This window comes from Miniopterus natalensis, chromosome 21 (assembly GCF_054644295.1).
Source record: "Miniopterus natalensis isolate mMinNat1 chromosome 21, mMinNat1.hap1, whole genome shotgun sequence".
Classification (NCBI taxonomy): domain Eukaryota; kingdom Metazoa; phylum Chordata; class Mammalia; order Chiroptera; family Miniopteridae; genus Miniopterus; species Miniopterus natalensis.
The window spans coordinates 10,319,482-10,342,936 of record NC_142101.1 but is presented as its reverse complement, the minus strand read 5'-3'; the positions used below and the strand labels follow the sequence as shown (position 1 = coordinate 10,342,936).

General features: G+C 42.0%; 2 protein-coding genes across 3 annotated transcripts in view; one reads left to right on the top strand and one right to left on the bottom strand.

The window, feature by feature from the left end:
* Positions 1 to 12,099, bottom strand: part of SDCCAG8 (SHH signaling and ciliogenesis regulator SDCCAG8) — a 155,362-nt gene extending 143,263 nt beyond the window's left edge. Inside the window, exons 1-3 of the mRNA XM_087828849.1 lie at positions 11,954 to 12,099; positions 1,778 to 1,930; positions 965 to 1,050 (exon numbers count right to left, since the gene is read on the bottom strand). Coding sequence (XP_087684975.1) covers positions 965 to 1,050; positions 1,778 to 1,930; positions 11,954 to 12,020 — 306 coding nt within the window. The 5' untranslated portion in view covers positions 12,021 to 12,099. The remainder of the gene's footprint in view (positions 1 to 964; positions 1,051 to 1,777; positions 1,931 to 11,953) is intronic.
* A 517-nt stretch (positions 12,100 to 12,616) lies between these two features.
* CEP170 (centrosomal protein 170) overlaps positions 12,617 to 23,455 on the top strand; it is an 84,740-nt gene continuing 73,901 nt past the window's right edge. The window contains exon 1 of one of the 2 annotated variants that reach the window (XM_087829023.1): positions 12,617 to 12,792. The gene's annotated coding sequence lies outside the window, so the exon portion shown is untranslated. Of the gene's footprint in view, positions 12,793 to 12,960; positions 13,127 to 23,455 lie in introns of those variants that run through there. The other variant, XM_087829022.1, reaches the window with a different exon arrangement.

The window sequence follows — 23,455 nt, the reverse complement described above, 5'->3', positions numbered from 1 at the left end:
ATAAACACAGACTAGGTCACATGCAGCTAATAGTATTTATTTCTCTATCCTATAAATTCCACAAATAGATAAGATCCAGGGATATGAACATTTTAAAGATGGGAAGTGAAGGTGGTTATAAAAGCACACTGCAAATGGACAAATGCTGGGGTCCCTATAATTGGCTTGGGATGGGCTGTCTGTTTGAACCCTGCTGAAATAAAGGGACAAATCCCTTTAAGAAACTTCCGTGAAAGAGAAGTACCAGCTAAAATTGCAGCGCCACTCCCTGAAGAAGGGATTCATTAGACAAGTGTCCAATGCCAAGTGTGTGTCAATGGGTAAAAGTCTATCTTCACTACTACTCCAGCCATTTAAAGCTGGCCAATCCTTCCCGCACAGCTCCTTACACCCATCTTAGCCTCTAACATACCACATTGCTTCAATCAGGAAACATATTCTTCGTCAAAGCAATGGCAATAAAAAACAACTTCAGAAGAAATGGAGTCTAACTTCTTGTATCACACAATTTTATAACCATGTGTTTTTAAATGTAGAGTAATATTACATACTTTGGTTTTGACATTCACAATAAAAGAGCATTACAAAGGATGGCTAGGATTATAATTAAGTAAATTCCAAAAAAGATCAAATACAGATATAACCCTCTAAAAAAGAAATGGCTAATCTTTTCCATACATTGTTCCTTTTTTATATTTGCTCATAGTTGCAAAGTAAATTCTCCAAACTATTTGCTCACTCACATTTTTCAAGTGAATAACAAATTTAAAAACTGGGAGTCCCTCTGGGACTCTCTCTTCTACAGCTAAAATAATCGGAGGGAAGACGATTTCTTTTAACACTTTACACTAGTAGAATGCCCTGCTCAGAACTGGTCTACAACATGTACTACCAAAATGACACTGTAAAGTGAAAACATAGTTAGAAAATAATGCTTTTGTTGGTTTGCAAATGTGATACTTACTGGAGGGGAAATTTTTCGTCTTCTTGATGGAGATACCTCACTTTCCTTAACCGCTTGTTGGTACAACAAAGCTTTGAGTTGATTAACTACAGGGCGGAAGCACTGGGTTTAGTAACTTTTTTTGAGATCCATGGTTTATCATCACCCACCCATCCTTCCATCCATCCAACAAATATTGTTTAAACACATATTATGCATCAGGAACTGGGGATGCGAAGAAAAGGTGAGAAAATCTCTCCCACTGAAGAGCTAAGAATCCACTGGGCAAGAGTGCTACACTAATAGATATAAAATAATATGAGTTTGTATGTAGACCTGGAGTCATACATAGTGCTATAAAAACAGGAAGCACCTAATGGTGCCTGTCTTTTTTTTTTTTTTTAATTGTGCCTGTTTTCACAGAGGAGATAACACTGTGAGGATGAACAGGAGATCACTGAGCAGAAAAAGGTTAGAAAAATTCCAGAAGACATGGCACATGGAAAAAGGCATAGGAGCACGGCCAGTAGGTTGGTCTGACTAGAACATGTCTTGCAAGGTGGATGGTTGGAAGGAGGCTAGAAAAGTAAGGCTGGAAAGGTAGCTTGGAGACATCTTATGGAAATATTGCTATGACATACCAAGAATTTTGAACTTTGGCCTGTATAGGCATTGGGAGGTCAAAGAAAAAAATTAATTAAGGAAATTATATAAGCTGATTTGTGTTCCAGGAATAAAATCCTAGCCATAGAGTGGAGATGGGCTGGAGTCATTACTGTATGAGTTTAAAGAATTCATTGTGGGTCACGCAGGTTAGGGCTACGCTCAACTCACCGGCATGGCTGTGCTGTAGTTCGTGCCAGGCCGTCCCAGTGTCCTCATTTCCTCCGCTGGTGCCAAAAGAAGGATCCAGTGAATCTTCTCCGGCAGTGACATTGCCTTTTCTCAGGGAACATTTCAGCTGGTGAATGCTTTCACTTGCTTGCTCTGCAACAACACGGTGAAAGTGAGGCTGGGGAAATCTGGGCGACCACGTGCATACCTACCTACTCAAGAAGGCAGTTTCTTAAGGAGAAGCAATCCTTTGGATCTTTATGGAAAAAGGCCGAGTTCTGTTTCTAGCTTGCTGAGGAATGTGCTAGAGGAAGTGAGAGGAGGTTAAGCTCATAGGTTAACGATTAGACTTGATGATCTCTAAGGTCCCTGACATTCACTATATACAGTACTACCCGCCTGGCAGAATGCATGGGAGAGCTCCACCCCTACCCACAGCCTCAAACAATGATCAACAAGTCAAAGGGCCTAAGACTCCCCTACTCCACCTGGGGACACTGGGCTGGGTGGGCAGAACTGACAAGAGGGACTCCATCACACCAAGCATCTGCCCAGGGAAGACTCATTGTCCCTGTGGGCCTCACGTCCCTCCCCCGCCAAGAGAAAGCCAACTGCCTGGCCTAGTTTGTCATCAAGATTTGAATAACTAAGCTGCTTCTAGTGGCAACCTCTGTAGTATAGCCCTTCATATGGACTGCTGGCTGGCTGCATTTCATGTAGAAATCCCTGGTTAGTGCAACTGACCATCCCTAGAATTGAAGCTTAAACTCACCAGCACATAGTTAAAATCTAAAAAGAAGAATTTTAAGGCATATTATTATAGTAGTTCATCTCTAAAAATGGTCCCCAAGGAACCCAGCCCCATCCTAGTCTCTCCCACCTGGCAAGTGATCAGGTTTCTAAGGCATTAACCAATACAAAGCAGTAGAAGTTAGAACAGGCCAGGCCAGGCCTCATCTTTAAAAGGTCTGGTAGGTTCTGCTTCCTCCCTCTTGGAATGATTGTTTTTGTGAGCCCTAAACCACTAAGTAGGAAGTCTGGCTACCCCACTGGTGAGGCTATGAAGAGGCCATGTAGGAAGGAGAGGCCCTGAGGCCACATGAGGAGGAGAGAAGCCCAGCTCTGCTAACAGCCCAGTGGAGCCTTGAGGGGACTCCAGTGCCAGAGGCCATCTAAATGCAATGACGTGAAAGAGATCCTAAGAGCTGCCCAGCTGAGTCCAGATAACCCACAGACCTGTGAGAGATGCTGAAATGCTTTTAGTTGTTGCTTTCAGCCACCAAGTTTTGGGGTGGTTTGTTATACAACAATAGATACCTGAAGCAATTATCAGGGGAATATTAACTCAAAAACATTTTCAGCAAAGGATCCAAGTCTTGCATTAATAACAAAACTATACTGATGGCAGCAGTGATGACATGCCTAATCATTCTATGCTACTTCAATGGGTATTTTTACATGCATGGCAACTGGAGAACCACGTAATCAACTGGTTATTTCATTAATGAAGGTCCAGTTTCTTTTTGAGGTTTAAACTTTTAATTATTTCTTCTAATCTCATGATTAAATTCACTGGTTCCAAATCAGAGAACTGTAAAAATCTAACAAAAAACGTTCTTTGTACCTTAGAGCTGGGACCCAGATTTCAATCACCATTTTCAAATTTTGACATCTGTATGTGAAAGTTATTTTTTTAACTCAGTTAATTTACCAAAATTTTACATATATATGTACATATATATATCAGAAATTTATGTTAGAAAACGAATTCCCACGCAAGTTCACATGCAGCTGTTATCTATTTCAAATGGATTCCATTCAAACAATTCTTAAATTCTTCAGAGGAGATGGTACTTCCCTAAGTAAGAGCAGCTCCCAACAATGATGACAATGATGTTCTTATTCTCGCCTGATCTAGGCCCTTTGACAATTTATACCTATTTCTTCTTATGTCCTCAGGGAAAAAAGCTCCTATTCCTTGCTGCCTGTATGGGAACCCTAAGAAAGCTACAAAACACCTATGTTTTCATTACCAATTATCACTGGAAATACATTTATAAACATATATCCTACATGACCTTGAAAAACAGGTTCCACTTTCTCCAAGCTCATTAATTTCAAAGTATGGAACAGAAAATAAATCACCATAACTTAATAGAAGAAAATACACCCTAAAATACACTTTATATTACAAAATCTCTAATGTAGATTTTTCACTTTATAGAAACTCATTTTTCTACCTGGAAACTAAAGAGAACAGATCTTTTAGGTGAGGGTTCAACACTAATATGATGAAATGCTATTACTCATCTCCACAAGAGACCCAGTGACTTTATCGCTACATCTCTCTCCACACCAACCCTGTTTCCACACAGGCCTTTCTCTAACAGGAATTTGGTGCTGATTACAAAGCCAGCCTGCCCTCCTCTTACTCATCTTGAGTTTGAGAAGAGTCCAGAGAAGATGCATTCCTGATTTTAGCAAAATAAGCAGCAGCAGTAGTTTTCCAATAACTGTGTATATTCTGAAGAGACTTGTTAATGGACAGAGAAAATCAAAGTGTTACATGGTAAGCAATTTAGTTCACAGAGCTTTAGATTTATGCACTTACATCTATGAATAGGGCACTTCTCTCTATGGCCTCCATTAGAAAGAAAACACGGTGTGACTAACATTAAAAGTGTGCTTTGTGGAGCTATCGAATGACTTCACCTCTAAGACAAAGGATAATTATTTATTTATACCTAATCTGACTAAAAGCTAATAAGCTATATTAGGAAAAATAAAGGAAATCTGAAAAAAAACTGCATAGTTGAAAGTCCCTATAGGTAGAGTTCTTTCATCAGATTACAGTGATAGCAGAGTCCGATAAGCCCCTTTAATCCCTTTTCTAATGTTTCTAACGTCTTGTTTAATCTTTTAGAATTTATACCATTCGAAGATGTGTTCAGTTGCACTATGAAAATAGTATTATGTGAGATACTGAGATATCGATAAGGGGAAGTGATATTTTGACGTTATTTCAATACTACATTTCACAACATGTGTCACGCACTTAGACAGCCAGAGTTAATCCTGAGGGATGATGCCCCGTGGTCTAGACAGATGCAAGGCCACTGCTCTTCAACTGGAGCCACTGCAGCCCAAGGCCCCATCATCCCGTTCAGAACACTGCCCCCCAGAGGCAGCGCCTGCTGTTTACACGAAAGGAAACCAGACTGCACGGGGCTTCCAAGGACTCCTGGCCTCACTGCTAATGGGCACAGCTTCATCTGCCTATAACCAAGAGAGAGCAAGAAAGGACACTCGTTTCCTCCCCTCTCCCCAGAGGACAGAAAGGGTATTTCACAGTGCACCCTGATTTCTTCTCCCCAGTACCAAATACGGGCTGGATGGCAACTTAATTATGAATACAAACAGGAACAGCACCTCTGCGTCCCATGAAATCACATGAACATAAGGGTGAGTGAATAATATGTCTGCTTGTCCACTACCCAAACATCAGCCAGTACGATGAACACTGAGCAGGTTATGCAGCTGCTGATTGCTGACAATTTAAGACTGTCATTCATTTTTGTAATCCAGTGTCCCTACTTCTAACTCCTGGCTCACCACTAGGCCTCTCTTCATCAAGATGTTTTTGAACAAAAGGTAAATATGGCCCAGTCTAGGAAGGATCATCACGCATACTGTGAATTATTAATCTCTCCATTGTCCATCTGCGGCGGGAGATGTGAAGGGGAATTATCCTGGTGACAGGGACGGGGAGCCACACCCTGTGAAGCGCCCAGCTGTCTCTGAGAAAACATGCAATCACCCAGACCTCCCTGGGCTGAGACGAGAGATGCGCCACAGTTCTCCAAACAAGCTCAGACCAAGGCAGACAAGCAGAAACCAGAGTGAGATAAGGGATACATGTGTTTGGCCACCCTTGACTGGGCCTCAGCCTGGTTCAGAAGATTACTGTCACTGTTCGTTAAGGGACTGACAGGCAGTACAACCAAGATAAACAGTGCAATCCAAAATCAGACAAAGTCAGCTTTGTCAAGGGCAATGACAATAGGGAGAGAGATTAAAATAGTATATAGAAAGTAAAAAAATCTCAAAGATTATACTATCACAAGACTCTGAATAGCTGACAAATGTGCTCAAGTGGTTGGCGCCAGGAGTGAAAGCTAATCCGAGCAAGAATGCAAACATCTTAAGAAAGCAGTGTCTGGAAGATCATGAATGATGGATGCATGGATATTGGCAAATCAAGGAGATTGGCTAGATGCAGTGTGAGGGATACACCTGGTATTTTTTTGGCACCAACTGAGAGGACATATGCACCTGTCACTTTCCATTGATAAGGAAGTAATCCTAGCCACACTGGCAGCACACAGGCAAAATCAGCAGCCAACACAATCTGTATCCTTAACTAATTATCTCAAGTACGATTCTGGAAGAGCCAGGGCTGTGAGCAAAGCCTTACTTCAGGATCATGGTTTCTCAACCTCAGCACTATTGACAAGTGGATAATTCTTTTTTGTAAAGGGCTGCGTTGTACATGTTTAGCAGCATCCCTGGCCCTTACCCACTAGATGCCAGTAGCACTCTTCCCCTCCCAGGTTTGACAAACAAAAATGTCTCGAGACTCACCGAATGTCCTCTGGGAAGAAAAATCGCTCTGGTTGAGAACTACTGGTTTAGAGCAGTCAAACAAGGTGGCTAGTGTTGTCTTGAGATGTGCATGAAAGTCACCACACCACTACATTGTAACTGCAGCCCCCTCTCGATGAAAAGCGGGCAGGACAGTGAGCTAGTCTGGCACAGCAGTGGTGTTGGGGCGCTTCTGGTCCAGATGTCCAGACAGGTGTTATATCTCTACCCACTGTGATCAAGGACTTGGAATTCATATTTAGCTTCATTTCATTTCAAGGCCTAACACATGAAGCAACTGTTATACTCTAAGGCCATTTTTCAGAGTGCCCTTAGGTGATCATTCCTTTAAAATATGTTTTTATTGATTTCAGAGAGAGGAAGGGAGAGAGAGTGAGAGAAACATCAATGATGAGAGAGAGTCATTGACTGGCTGCCTCCTGCATGCCCCTCACCAGGAATCGAGCCCACACCCCAGGCATGTGCCCTGGCCTCCTGGTTCATAGGTAGACACTCAACCACTGAGCCACGCCAGTGAGGTGGTGATCATTTCTTTAAATATTCCAGTGGGCTTTGATGAATCTCAGTCATCATCAAGGTTGCCTGGTAAGTCCTATCTTTTGCCTATTTCATCTCATCAGTGGTAGAGAAAGAAAACTGGAATATTCCTGGCTTTTTCTTATTCTGATTAGAAAAAATGGTCATAAAAGTTAAAATTATTAAGAAAAGCCATATGAGTACATAAAGCATAAAATGAATATAAGTAATTTAAACTTTATCAGCAAAAAATGAACTCAGATGTTTACAAGTTTTATTTGCATTACTAATACTTATTTCTGAACTCAGATGTTTACAAGTTTTATTTGCATTACCAACCCTTATTTAATAGCCAAACCATTCCATTTCTTTGATTTTTAGAAAACAGAGATGTTTCAGGCTGCACTGAATCACCAAAATAATTTTGTCATTTCATTACAAATGCTCCAGCAGTTTATCATATTGTTGCCTGTCTTGGTCTCAATGAGGCCGATGAGAGTAAAACAAACAAATAAGCAAACATTAGCTGTGGAGAACGTGTGTGTGTGTAGAATATAAAAACATTCAGAGAACATTCGAGAAGAGCAAAAAGGAAGCAAAGGAGGCAGAGTTGAAGGAGGAGGGGAAGGAGGGCGGAAGGAGAAGCAACAGAAGAAAGACAAGTTTGAGGAGTAAAATTGAGATAAAGAAGACCTTTTGCCTAAGTTGCACACATATTTTTGTAAGTTTGCCAAAGGCCCAGATGATATCACCGTTGACTAATTCCGTGAGCAAATTATTGGCTAGTAAGATTCACACAGGCCTTCTGCAGATGTGAGCCCTTCGCTGGAAGGCAAAACACACTTTGTAGGCTCTGGGGAGATGCTCCAATCACATACAAGAAAAACACAGGACATTGACCTTATCTTCGGTTTTCTCAAGTCAGATCCATTTACAAAGAACAGGATCCCCCCCCCACATTATAATTTTATTTCCATTTTCAACCTTTCACTTTCTATGAACTAGTTTCCACTCTTTACTGTTATTTTTCACTAGAGAGAAACATAATCATTATCATTCACATGGTCCAATCCAGTGTTGACGGAAGGAACATCAGAGATCCAGGGGTCTGCGAGTGATGCCTGGAGTGGGAACCAGGCTCTCAGCCGTGTTTTGTTTGGAAGGAACGGTGCGGAAGGGAGGAGAAAATAGGAAGGGAAGGAAGGAAAGGAGGAAGCAAGGGAGAAATTGGATTGATTTTAGAGTCAGTATAAACTGTCCAGTTCTGCCACAAGCCTCACCCCTCCCTCGTGTCTTCCACTGACTCCATCACACACTCTGTCATCTGTTCGGCTCCAAAAGGAAGTACTTCCCAAACCTAGTCCCAACGTTACTTCATAAATGAAGACCATGAGCCAAGAACAGTTTATTAACTTGCCTAAGGTGACAGATGGTTATTGGCAAAACAACAGTAAGAGTTAGTGATCTGGCTCCTAGCTCCACCTTCTCTCCCTCTGACTGCATCACCATCTCCCACAGATTCGGTCTAGAGCCTGAAACACCAGAATGTTGAAATCAAAAGGGGGAGCCAGGATATAAAATGTATACAGAAAAGAAATGATGTATTCCTGTCACTGCACAAGTTTGTTTCATGTTTCTTTAGGCCTGCCCAGCCTAAGGTGGCTAGGAGCCAGGTGGATAGGTGAGTCACATACACAGGTGTTGATAAAGCTGTGTCCACAACTAGACATGATTCTGTTATTGAGGCTGGGACACTGCATTTCTAGCAAGTTCTTGCCTTCTTTCTAATATCATACCCCTACATTCAAGTGTACAGAACTTAAAACAGCCTGGATGGCCCATTATTCTGTGTGTTTGGGGGAGGGGGGTGTTTCCTGATCCTTTCTTAGCTACAAACTAGTTTATTTTATACCTTATGGTCTTGTACAATGTATTGACATTAAATTAGAGAAGCATTTGCTATTCTCCTGGTACCAATAGAGTTCTCAGCCGTTCTGTGGGTCTTGAATTATAGTTGTCTATAGAGTGAATGAACACCCCCTCTTACTGCCAGGAGCCCTTCCAAGTCAGTTTCAGCTCTATATTCAACTCAGTGACTCCCATTATACCTCGGATATGCCCACCTTTTACCACACTGGAAGCTTTTATATCATTTACTGTGTAGGGATATTACACGTATTTGGGGCAATGAAGTCTTCCAGTTTTTGTTTTTTCCCTCTAGAACTCTTACTTTGAAGGAATGTCGTTAAATCTCTCCAATTTCTTGCAGTGGGGGCTCAGACAAATCAAAGCAGGAGATATCCCTACAGGGGACAAAAAAGGAATGCATCTGAAAAGTGTAAGGGAAAGGATGAGGGGGGAGTCTGCAAATGGGCTCCCTATGTCCATGGCTGTTTGAGGATCATAGAGTGAAGGAGACAAGACGTCCACTCAAGTTTCAAAAGCAAGAGCTCTGCCTGTGCTTTTCACATCAGAACTTCAAATTCTTCATTTACTACAAAATTATCTTTAAAGCAAAGGATGAAAAAAAAATGAGAGCATGGGAAATTGTGAAAGCACTTTGCATTTTTATGTGGCTACTTCTTGGCTGAATATAAATACAGGATATTAGTAATGATTACATGTACAGTTCTTTAGAAACCACAGGAATAACTTGTGAGGAAAGACCAAGCATTCTTATTAGCTTTTTCTCTAATCATGAACCAGGCAAGACATTTTGGGGAAGAAATGGCAGGTAGACAAAACCAAACAAAGCAACAAAACCATACAAAAGAACTTTAACTTGCATTTTATCTGACTGCATAGTAACATAATTCTCAAGTTATTAGGCACAAACACGCAAAATCATGAAGTTTCCCCATGTAAAATAATGTCACCATACTTTGTTTATTCAGAAACACACATTTTGACTTTAGTGGAATTATCCTATTTGTTAGTGGTAATTTATCTGTATGAAGTAAAGAACTTCTGATACGCTTTGCTTCAGAATTGGCTGTTTTGTTTCCTTCCATTTCCTCCCATAAAAATAAAAATGCAATAAAATAAGTCCTGAAAAACCATGGAAAATCAGGTTTCACTTCTTGATTCATTGTTAAAACTATCACTAAATTTTTTTTTAAGTTAACTTTTTTCTTTGCTTTGTTAAACATTTTCACTATCTTATATCGTTAAAATTTATTTTTAAATGTATTAGTTTTGAATGAAAACCCTTCACTTTATAATTACTAACAGCAGCATCGTGGTATTAAAATAGTACTATAACATTAGTTTGAAATTAACCATTGCTTCAAAATGCCTCATATTAAATGGACTCTGATGCTTACACGAAAATTCAAAATAAGGTCAAAGGAGGAACATTAGGAGACACTGACAATGCCAAACAAAAATTTTTGCCAACCCAACCTCAAAAATTAAACAAAATCTCTCATGTATCATTGTGCACAATTTTTTTCTTGCTTTCAAATAAAAAGTTAGGAGTGCGTATTTCTGTATCTAACAGTTCTTGACACATTAGTAGGGTGTGAAGGCATTCATTAAGACCAATTATTTTACTCTTGCAGTTTTAGTACTGAGAATGTTGACAGTTTCTAACACTGACAGATGGGAACAATAAATAATAACTCTTACAAAGTCTAGAGTCACTTGAAAATAAACTCTCTAATCTCCTTGAAAAATCCTCTCTTTGCTGCAAGTACCAATTATACATAGCAGCTACCATTTAATGGGTGCTTCTCAGGTGCCAACCTCATTTTCAACCTCATTTTCTGCCATTGAAACTGTAATTATTTTATTTGTTTGTTGACTTTCTCCCCTACTAATCCAGAGGCTCCAAGGGGACAGGGACTTGGTCTAGTTCCCCATTGTATCCCCAGCAACTTAGTATGCCTAACACATAGTAGGCACTCGATTAATAAATGAGTCAGTGTTCTATATGCATTAATTAATTTTTTTAAACGGTTGGTCATGACCTAGAGGGTTAAGAAAATGGAACACAAAAACACAATAGAAAATAGTGTATTACATCTAGTATAATACTCTTTAATGAAACTTTTCTTTTAATATATATATATATATATATATATATATATATCCCCCATATAAAGTGTATTTCTTACTGATGAGTAACAGTAAAATAAAAAGGTCTGAAAATTATTGCTTTACATGGATTATTTCATTTGCTCCTTACAATAACCCTGCATACAACACCATAACTTTAAAATAACAGAACTAAGGTTTCTAGATGTTATATATGATGTCCAAGATGCCCGAGCTATCTACAATTATGGACTTCACTTCCATAGATACTCACTCATAGCACGATGCTAAGAAAATCTGAATTAACTAAATAAGGCTTCAGTAACAGTAATACTGATGTGGTTAATAAAGGAAAACACAGGCTTTTAAAACAGGCCTGACTGAATTTAATACCCGGCTCTGCCTTTGTGTGGGCTTCGCCCTAACTTAATGTCTTTAACATCTCGATCTCCCTTAGTGTAAAATAAGGCTATTCATAAGGCTGTTGGAAGTTTTTAAATGATTTAACGTATGGAAATAGCCCAGACCACTAAACAGAGCTGTTGTGATGAAAATAATCATTAGTATTGTTGTTTCTCCTGGTCCAAGAAACCCCATTCAACCCACCATAATGCACCATAATGTGAAGGTGTAAAAGTGTAAGTCGGGAACTCATTGGAATAAAGAGCAAAGTATGGGAACTGGGCCAAAGTGGCACAGCTCCCGCGGGCGCTGGATGAGAAACACGCCTGGGCCAAGATCAGAGTCGGCTCAGGTAACCACAGAATCAGGGGAAACGCCATCGGTCAGCAGGAAACACAAACACCAACTGTTTCATCCTTCCTCCAAAATCACAGCAACATCCATCTTCTTCCTCCGCATCCCGTGGGGCCGATCCGCGGTGTGAGGAAGGGTACCTGGCCAGCTCCCGCCCCCCGGGCCCTGGCACCGAGGGGCTATGCACAGAGGTTCGGGGCAACTCACCCCGGAGACTCCGCTGGTACTGCCCAAACATCTCCACCAGGGCAGAGTCCTCCAGGGACTTCGCCATGCCCGGGCTCGGAGCCCAGGGAGGCGAGTTACGTGGGACAGTGCCCAGGGTTCTCCCCTTGGAGATCCGGTGGCCTCAGTGCCCTGGCAGAACCCGCCTGCTTCCTGCCGCCGCTGTCACTGGGCAGCCCGGAACCCCGGACGGCGCTCCTAGGGGCTCTGCCCACCCACCGGCCCTCCCGACGGATGACGGGACTTGTGGTTCAGACTCCGGGCTTGCAGTCTCGATGTCCCCGAGTGCCCTTCCAACGGCACTACAACTCCCAGAGGGCACCGCGCCCGAGCGCCGGCTTCGGACCTTTAGGTTGCCAGATCCGGTTGCCGAGCGACCGCTTGGAGGCTCCGCCCCTCTCCCGGCTTAGGCCAGCCCCGGTCCCATCCTGCTGTTTGGACCACCCAACTGACAGAAAGGCTCGCTGAAGGCCTTGACCCCTCCCTCTAGATTTGCTACTAAGCATTCGATCCTTGAAGCCTCTCAAAGACGCAAGTCACAAGCTCCACACGCTTCAGCCGTGACATTTGTCAAACCGGCCAAGTAAATCCTCAAGAGAAAGACGTTCTAGATCTTCCAAGGAGCCTAGATTCTGCAAGGCGGCTGACACTACACATCCTAGCATGCCCGGCACCGCGACTTCCGCTTGGAGTTGGCGCGCTGCCCGCTGGGAACTGTAGTCCTGGTTAGCTGCGGTCCCCGCTTCGGCCGGGGTCCTCTCCATTGTTCCGGCGGGTCTTTGCGGCACGCTTGCGCAGTAGGCCGCTGGGAAAGCCTGCGGGTGAGACCCTCCGCACGAGCCCTTTTCATTGTCTGTTTTCGGCGCCTGCGCAGTGAGGGCTCGCCGGGTCTGAGCGGGGGCCGGGGATAGGGCCGGGTTCCTCGCCCTTTCCCCAGGCGCCTGCGCACTGGGCGGCCGCTCGCCGCCGTTACCGCTATGTGTGGGGCGTGTGTGGAATAACGTTATTGCCCAGCGGAGCTGCGAGGCCGGGAGCGCGGTCACAGCGACGGCGACGGCGACCGCGACAGGGTGGGGGCGAGGCGGGCGAGCGAGAGCCTCCCGGGACGCGCCGCGCCCCGCCCTGCCCGCCCGGTCCCTCTCTGCGCCGTGAGGGGTAAGGGATGCGCGCGGCCGCCGGCGTTGGCGCCGCTTTTCCACAGCCTCCTCCCTGCGTGTGCGGCCGGGGTCCGGCCGGGCCGCGGCGGGGCGGGCGGGCGGGGCGGCGAGGGGGCGCTTCCCGGATGCCCCGCGCGGCGCCGCCACCCCACGCCCGCGATCGGGGGCCCGGGCGGCCGCCCCTCCATCCCGCCCCGCCCGCCGGCCCTCGGGGCTGCGGCTGCGACCGCGGCCCATCGCCGCCGCCGCCCGGTCCCCGGACGTCTCGAATCTTTGGGGCTCGCCCCGGGCTTTGTGCGCCCCCCCTCGGCCGTGGCGCTGCGAGGGGCGCGGGCGGGGCCCGGGAGGGAAGCGGTGCTCCCAGGACCCGGGCCGCTCCCCGCCGAGCCCCCTTTGTGGTTGGTTGCGGGCTGTGTGGCGGGTGGTTGGCGGGAGGGCGTGGAAGACGGGGTGTCACGCACCCCGCCGGGCGCCTGCACCCCGCGGGCTCGGGCTCGGGCTCGGGCTCCGCGGGGAAGCCGCGGGAGGAGAGAGAGGCTTCCTGCCGGCCTCATTGTCCTCAGATTCAAACGCGGCGTTGGGGATGGTTTCCTTCATTTTATTACCCAAGGGGGGGGAAAAAAAAATCTTAGCAGCTGACCTAACGCTGGGCGGGAGTATCCCAAGTCGTCGGCTCCTCTGCTTTTTGTTTTTTTCGCTCTGGGTGCTCCATCGAGTTTTAGTTATTCGGGCGCAGAGTGGAAGCCGCTGGAGGACAGGGACGGTGCCCGCGCGAAGCGGGGCCAAGGCGACCGATGGGAATGACGGGCTGGCGGCGGGCGCTGAGCGCCGGACAGGCGGACGGTGGACGGACGGACGGCGGGGAAGGGCTGGGGCGAGCTATTGTGTGGCGCGCGGTGAAGCCGCAGAGCCGGGTGTTCACCGGGTGGGCGACGCGCTCAGCGATCCTGAGCCGGTAGATGAACATCTTGCCTTAAAAAAGAAAAAAAAAAGGGGGGGCAATCAAACAGAAATAGGCCTGGTACGTTCCTGTTTCCGAATTTGTTTATTCGTATTTGTGTTCTCTTGGTGAAAACTCCCTCTGTGCCTTTTAAAGCGATTGATCCTTCAGCTGGCGGCGCCGCGCCCGTGTGGACACCGGGGGGCGGGGGCGGGGAGCAGGTGGGGAAGTAATGGGGGGCTGGGGGCGGGGGGGCGGTATCTAGAGCCTCCCTGGTGAAATCCGTCCTGGGACCGCTTCCAAGAGCGAGGAATTCAGCTCTGGAAACGTTACGTTGCAAGTTACAAGCCGTTTTGTAGATTTGTGCCGCGATGGTGTTGGTTTGTTGTTGTTGTTTTTTTCAAGTCACACTAGGGCTGCTTTTATTTCTTCCTCACTTTGTAGATGCCGCCTGATTCTGCTGTTGTAGAACTGGAGGGTCTCGGGGCGCTGGGCAGACGGAGGAAGACACCAACGTTTGGGAAGTGAGCTGGCTCGTCTGTCTAAGGCGAACTGCCAGGGAAAGGCAGGGCCAAGCAGAACCGGGGTCCGCTCCCGGGGTGCTCCGTCCGCTCTCTGTCCCCCTGAGTCCCCCTCCCCTGTGGACGGCAGCGGGAAGCTTCTCTGCAGCCTCCTTGAGTTGTCTGTGGCAGCCAAGTTCACTGCCAGCCCAGCTGTATTCATCTGTTCCTTTGTAATGTAAAAATACTAATTCTGCTCAAGTGGGACTTTAGTTTGATAAGTTAACTTACTGATGTAGGGAAAGATACCGTAACATGGGCTTTTCATAAAAACAGGAACTTGGTATTTTTTCCCCCCCTTGCTGCTTAGTAAGTAACCGTATCTTAATATTTCCTGATATTCAGGGAGTGTTTTCTAGTATGATCAGCTCCATACACCCTGTTATAAAGAAAATTGCCACATAAGAACCTGTGAAGTTCCTTTTTCATCAATTAATGAATTATTTTAAACAAAAATTTACCTTTTGAGAAAAAAGTTTGTGTTGAACTTTTTATCAAAATTAAATGTATGCTTTTTATTGAGTTGATTTTGCCATAAAATGCATTTTTGGTTTCTTATAAATTTTTTTATTAAATTCTACTCTGCACTTAATAGACTTTTAAAAATAATTTAATATTTCTCTTAAATTTCAACTTAAAAATAATCTGTAACTAAATTCGGTATATGGAGTTATATTAAATCACACTGGAAATGTATTTTAGTGGTAAAATTTCATGGTGTTCTAAAATTACCTTGTATGGAAATAACCGTCTGCATATTTACCTGAGTATTAGAATAGTGAAATTTACACTATAAAATTATTGTACATTATGCCTATTAATGCAAATATCAGGGTGCTTTAAAAAAAAATTCTATGCTTAGTGATTTGGTTTATTTGTTCCAAGTATCAGTTTCATGTTTCCTTTTGTCACTGAAAAAAAAAACCCAACTTGTTTTATTGTTGCATCTGATAGTAATCAGATATCACTCACCTAGTACTGAATGCTGTATATGTTTACAGTTGTCAACATGTTTTTTATTCAACAAAATCTATTCCTGAAAAATAATTTTTGCTATTTCAATTAATGAGGAATGTTTTCGTCTTCTCTAGTGAGCACTGGCAGTGTTAAGCTACCCTAAAAAATATCTTACAGACAGCGTGATAGTAAATTGTCAACTATAAGACCCATTCAGTTGCAAATTATACTGTAAGTCTAACAAAAGAATAATTGCATACTATCTGAAAAATCTCCCTGGATAGATAACGTTGACTGGATTATCAAATGTTGGTGTGTTTCAGTAAGAAATAGGTTTCCTCTTAGGGGGAGAAATCTCAGACCATACACTTGGTGGGATGGGTTTTAATTTATTTACTCATATATCTCTTGAGGGAAATGTTGAGCAATGAATTAGCCAGTGTGAGCAGTGCAAAAGAATAAAAACACATCTGTCTGGTGGTAAGGTTGGTAAAACTGGATAGATTGTCCACAGTTAGTTGAAATGATTGTCCAACAGTGTATTATAAATATTTTGGCCAAAATGAATGATATAGCCAGTATGTATTGGCAAAACCCACTTTTATGTCAAACAGAAATAGAAACTAACCAAAGTAAAGTTAAAGAAAACCTTACAAAAATTACTAATATGCAAATATGGATTGTAAAAAAACACAGAAGTGGAAAAGAATCCCAAGCATGCATTAGATTTTAAAAACAAACAAACAAAAATAGGACATAGCACAGAAGTCATTATTTAAGCATAATTAATAAGTAATATAGAAAATACTACCCTTTGGGACATGATGTTTATTAAGTAAGTGGATAATATCTACCGTGTATTAAGCACCTACTAAGTTCCAGGGTGGGTGGGTGGGTGTGTGTGTGTGTGTGTACGTACCTCATGCAACAGTCCTGTAAGGTTTTATTTTCCACATTTAAAGTTGAAAATATTTGAGACCCGGAGTGAGTAAATACTTTTGCCTCTGTGTCACATATTACTAAGTGGTAGAGCCCATAATTGAACCTTTGTCTTTGACTAAAGCCAAAATTCTTACCGCTCATCTTTGTTAGTAGGTTCAAAAGGCAACTCTATTCCCTTCTGGTTCACAGAATTTTAGAATTAGAGAAGACTTTAGAAGTTGTGTTACACCTATCCCTGAGATATTGAATCTAGCTTCTCTATAAACAACACTTCCGTGAATCAAATGGGTGTTGGATGGCTCACTTAGCTTTTGAAAAGTCTGGAAAGATTTTACTGAAACTGAGCTAGAATCTGCTCCACTGTATATTACGTAACTCTTCCCAGTGGTTGCAGCTCTGTCTTTGAGTGAGATGCAGTAAGCTTTTCCTCAATATACTAGGTCCTTGCTAGGTCTCCTCTTTTCTAAGTTAAATATTACAACCCCTACAACTTCTACCATATGGTTCCCTCTACCTTTCTCATCTCTGTCAACTAGCGTCGGTTTTGTCTGCTTTTCTTTGATCTGGTTTCCATGTTTAATTCTGCAGTTATGGCCTGAATGTAGTGCAGTGAAATTATCCCTTTCCGTAATTTAAGCAGTGCACTTGTGTTTGCAGTCTAAAATTGTGTTTGGCTTTTCAAGTTATATTTATGCAATTCAAGGGATTATTTTTTTGAGATTCTGTGTTTCTACTTTTCTGATGCTAAAACGGCCCTTCTTTATGAAATGATAGTGTTAGGTGGTAAGCTTCTTTGGATATTTGCCTTGGATTTTTTGGTTTTGTTTTAGTGTTCTTAAATAAACAGTAAAAAGTTGGCAGCCTTCTATTGTTTCTCTTTGTTTTTTGAAAAATGAGTCTGGAAACCACTGGTGTTGTCAACGTAAACCAGCATCCTTTTTATGTTAAGATTTCTCCCATTCTGTATATACACATACATGGTGTTTTTGAAGTAGTGTTTACCTTTAACCCTTTGAAAATCATCTCTTTGAATAGTTAAAAACTGAGGCCTTCTTGAATCATGATTCTGTCATTCAAGGGATTAGTGTCTCTTCCTGGCTGTTTGACATTTATAAATTTAACCAGCCAGCCCTCTTATGTCTTTATCCTGGCCCTGTACTGGATATAGCCAAGGACAGCCATGCAGAGTTATAAATAGAATAAATGTTGCATAAATAAAATATGTTGGAAGTAGAAGATGACACAAAGACACTGAAAACCATTCGAATGTTTTTGTTTGTTTGTTTTTAATTAAGGAGAAAATCATTCTATCTTCCTCATGTATTTATCTTTTCAGTGATTTTTTTTTCCATTTTAAGCAAATACAGTATATATTCTTAATTCACTTCCTGTCTTTTACATAAAATACAGCCTTTATACAATATCCTGCACCTTGACAGGTACTACTTTAGAGAGTGGTCCCATCTCTCTCTGAGAAGGTAACATTTGGCTGAGACTTGCAGTAGGTGAGGAAGCAAGCCCTGCAGGTATCTGGTTAGAGAGCACAGTGTTCCTGAGACAGGGCTGGGATGAGTGAATTCTGAAGACAGAGGGGCCACTGGCTGGAGGGAAAGGAGGAGGAAATGGGGTTGGACAGAGATTGTACTGGGTGATCTTTTGTAAACTGCCTTGGGAGTTCATTGGAGTGTTTTGAGCAGGTGAATGACATAAGAATTTGGTTATATTTTTAAAGTATGGCTCTGGCTATTTTGTGGCTAATAGACTGGAGGGAGGGGGGAAGATGAGACCAGAGAGATAAGCTAAGAGACCTTTGGAGTGATCTAGACTAAGAGATGTTAATGGTTTACACTGGAGTGGCAGTGTGGATAGAGTAGAAGTTATCAGGTTCTGGTTTTAAAAGATCAAGAGTTTGGGACATACTAAGTTCTAAATGTCTATTTAAACATCCAAGTGGAGATATCAAGTAGGCAGTTGAATATTCTAGTCTTGAATTTAGAGGTTTGGCTTGGACTGAAGATACTTAAATTTTAAGCATCATCAGTAGACCTAAAGATGCAGGACTGGAAGATATCGCTTAGGTTGAGAGTTCATTACTTAGGTTAATAAGAGGTTCCAAGAATTGAGACCTGATACTTACAGTGAAAGCTTAGCAAGAGAGAAGGAGCTATCAAGAAGGATTGAGAAGAGGTGGCCAGTGAGGTAATAAGTGTGGTGTCCCAAAAGCCAAGTAAAGAAAAGTATTTTTACATATAAGCAATGATCAGTCACCTATAGCGCCTTTAATCACCTAAATACTTCTTAAGAAGTCAGGCAATATCTTCTTTCCTTCTAATCTGTCTCTGAGAAAATAACTTCATCAGATCTCACTTCGTTCTGGTTTATCAAGGGGGAATCCCATTCACAATATCTTCCCCAGAAGCTGCTTTATCTGAAGCTCTGAACAAAGTTTTCATCACGACTAGGCCTCTGCTGTTTCTTAGGTGCATGGACCCGGCTGCCGCTGCTACTGAGCTCTGAGTAGAAGATGGAGAGCTACTCAGTGAGATTTGCCATCAGGAATTGCCTACAAATCCCAAATTGTGTGATCTTTAGCATGTGGCTTTCATTACAGAAGCTCAGTGTCTTCCTCTATAAAATGAAGCTAATGAGATTCCAGCCACCTCAAAGATTTATTTTGAAACAGCAAGTGAGGTAGATGTCAAAGACACATTTCTAGGTAGAATCTCCTCCCCCCATTGCCCCAAGTGTGGTACCACTCGAGAGCCTTAGACTCGAAGAAAAGTTTCGGTTCCGTTGACAAATAGAAATCTTTTTCCATTCTGTAGGAACCGTTTTTACGTCTTGCGGGCCTTCCATCTCCATAGGCAATTTCTGCACGTCATCTTATATTTTTGGGGTGGAGAAAGGGACATGATGCTAGAGAGAGGCTTTGATATCATAACTTTCTCTCACCCAAGCTCACCCTCTGATTCTAGGCTGAGTGGTAATGAGAATGAAGTCATGCCAGCTTTTAACTCGCTTTTTTCTGGCAGGTGTTTTACTGGATAAGGGTTTGTCACATGGTTCATCACACGGTTTGTCACATGCTACATGGGATAGAAAAAGTACAGATTCCAAGCTTAGGGGTTGGTTAGGGATCTTGGACTCCAGGCAGCCAGCTAGAAACTTGATTAGAGGAAGCGGATAGGGGAAATGAGCATACTTGATGATGTAAGGGTAAAATAGACAATCTTATTTTGGTAAAACGGAACATTGCAAATAGAGAACTTTCTGAAGTTATGTTTTGAGGACAATAACTTCAAAATAGCTATCTCAGGGACCTTCTATAATATGATTTGCTCTGGTCACCCTATAAATACTTCTCATTGAATAAATAATGCATTGCAAACTGAAGCCACCTGATTTTTTCATGCTGTTTTCTTTTTCTATATATTATAAAACGAATCCTTGCACATTGCAGAAAATTTAGAAAATACCATTAAATCCAGAAGAACACACTCATAATCCCACTAGCCAGTGACACTACTGTTACATATTCTGCTTTATTCTGGTTTAATCTGGTAATATTTTATCATGAGATTGAACTTTCTGACTAATTTTTTATGAAGATATGAGAGTCCATTTTATCAAACTTGTAATTTTCTTACAATTTATGGAAATTAAGAATATTTTTAAAATGGTAAACAGCCTTGCAGTGGACATTTATAACTGTTAGTTTCTGTTCAAATCAGTATTTTTCTTTGCCAATATTTCAATAAATCCATTGTATCAAAGAATAGAAATTTAGAAGTCTGAGTTCTGTTACAAAATTGCTTTCTGATTAGATGATTTTTTCCATACACACACACATACACACACGGTATCCCCCCAAAAATGTAAACACACTTTGAATGATCTATAAAAGCAGTGTTTATTAAAATACATTTCATTTTCAATACAGATACCATATACCCTAAAAAGTTTACTATATGACAAAATTCAAATATAATATCAACTGTCACTTCTTAAAAATGTGTAAAAATTTGGGAACACCTTCTTTGCTGGGCCCAGCATAAATGAAAAAAGCAAATGTTTATCAAGCATATCAGTGTGAAAAATAGAGGTAGAATAAGGGCTACTGTTCAGAGCAGGGAAGAATAACAACAGATTTATGAATCAGCTCATAGACACTGGGAACAAAAATTATTTACTACTTTTCATATTTTGAGTATGTTTCTTTAAATAATCGTATAAAAGTATCTGATCGAATTCCCCATAGGAAAAGAATATGGAATTAATGAATATATATAAGAAATGCAAGATTATTGTATCTTTTGATAGGATCCTCAAACATCTAATGGAAGCAGTAAACTAGTTCAAATAAAAAATTTAACAATAGAACTATTAATAGGCTTTCTCTAATTAATATAATATGTATTTCTCTTTCTGCTAGAATTTACCCCATAGATTGGTCTATAATAGTACGCCAAGATTTCATCTGTTTAATATAGCCATTGGAAACCAGTTTTCAATCAAGAGTTGCAAACTACCAGAGTCAAAAACAGGAGTCACATGAAGGCAGGAATCAAACTAACTTTTTTTGAGACAATCACTGTAGACAATCACTAAATCTGTTCTATAAAACACATGTATCATTGTATTTAATAAATGCTGTCATCACAAATCTGCTGCAGAAAAACCAGACTGCTTAGTTATAGTCTGTCACAGATGACTTTGAGGTTGTTTCCTGACCTTTGGATAAACACGCGCAGACACACACACATATACTTCATCAGCCTGATGTAAGTAAAGGAGCCCTTTGCACAAGGAGTCACAGCTCCGTTACTTCCGGAGCTATGTGAGAGGGAACAAATCTTTAATCCAAGTGTCCCATTTTGCTCACTTGTAAAAGTAAAAGGCATAAGCAGTGTTATTTCTCAGGTTACTCCCCAACTTTTAAAGTAATACTGTGCATGTGAAAATATAACACATTCTTTAGTCTTTATGGCCCATTCTGTCACAAAGAAATCAGTCAGGGGAACTGAAGGATGCGTGTGGTAGGTAGTGACAGAGAGAGGTGGAGTAGAAGAAGACTGGACAGGAGATAGAGGCAGGACTGAACAGAGAGAGCCCTTGGAAGGTAAAGCTTTCTGCCATATCCCGTTTGGGCTCAGAGCATTCTCTCCTCGTAGTAATTGTTAAAAGTACCAATAATCTGCTTTAGCTGCTTTTTTACCCTCCCAATGAAATAAATGTCAGTGGGGAATTGTTCTTTAGTTATACCCAGAGATTGTCTCTTTTAAAAGAGTCTCCTTCCCAGAAATATCCCCACTGCAAAGTATTTCCGGCAAACGATTACAGACCTCACGGTATTCTGGTAATGATGAGCCTGATCACTGTAAGCACAGGAGTCTAGTGAATAATATATGAAAGAGTGGACTTACGGATACAGTAAAGTAACGGTTGAAATGGTTATTGGGTAATTTTGCCCAAAAGATAGTCCTGGTTGCTTATGTAATTTACTGATTTCTATGAATGCTGTATACCTTTATGAATGAAAAGATAAGCTCTTCATGCTCTTTTTTTTAACACAGATTTTTTTGGGTTTTTTTGGTATCAGCCTATTCTGCATGTTTATATTCTGTATTTATGAGGTATTTAACTCTGTAAAGCTGAGCTAACTAGAGTAGCTGCTATTAAATATGTACATATTTAAATTTAAATTAATTCAAATAAGATAAAAAGTCTTCTAAGATGCATTTGCCCTGTTTCAAATGCTCAGTCATGTATATGTGGCTGGTGGCTCATGTATGAGACTGTGCAGATAGGGGACCTTTTGTTGCCCTAGCTTTATTGCTCATAATTTAGGCTAATAATTAACAGCTTGTTACTAGGCAGTAAACAGGTGCACTTCTGTTGTATCTAGAAAGTATATCCTTGCTTAAAACATACTCTGAGGCCTTTGAGTATGCACTTTGACTTTGATTTCAGTCTTCATGTGTTGTGCTGATACTGTGGTTGAAATGACTTACACCTACCTCCCAAACAGTGAATGTGTAAGTGACTGCAGGAGAGAGGTCGTGATGATGGGGGGGAAACAATTTTTAAAGGCCACATTAGGCAGCGATGCGCTTAAAATTCATCACAGACAAATGACAGAGCAAGAGAAATAAGAAGGATGCATATTTGGCTTTCAGGGCCTTGTGGACCCTAACTCACACTGCTTTCTTCTCACTGTCACTCCCTCCTGTGCATCCTGTTTGCACTTCTTTACGACAGTCCTGTGCTCCTTTGTCTGCTCTTAGTGATACGTGGTCTGCAAAAGTTGGTTTGACTCACAGCTGTTCAGTGAGCCCAGAGATGGTTGAAAGTTCTGTCAGATTCAAGGTTTCTGACCCACTCTCTAACCCAGTTCATACATTTGCCTCATTCCTCTAGATGGGCCAACTGATTCTTGGTCTCTGATTTTAATAAAAACTGATAGTCTTACTTGTCTCTGGACTTCTCAGGGAGAGAATGTTTGAGCCTGCTGGTGGCCAAGCAGGAGAGAAGAGTAAGAGGTAGATTGAAAATGGCCTGAATTGTCCATGAACTTCTTGTCAGTGTGTACTGCTCAAACAGGTAGTGTCAGAGAACGCCATTAGGTAAAAATATATTGCCTTTTAGTCATGTTTGAATTCTTTAGCCAAATCGGAGTCTGTAGGAATTGGGATCACTAGCATCATTTGAAAGTATACTGGGGGAAAAATGCAAAGGGCACAGTGGTTGTGGACAAGCCTAGACTTGGTATCTGAAAGCCCAGGTTTGGGTCCCGATGGGTGCTGTTGATTGCTGCTAGATTTGTGACCTTGGAAAGTCATTTAACTTCTGCGAAGGAAAAATGTTACTAACATGCTTAGGGGAGTAAAAGAAAAGAATGAAGTATAAGTATCTCCCACAGTTACCGGCA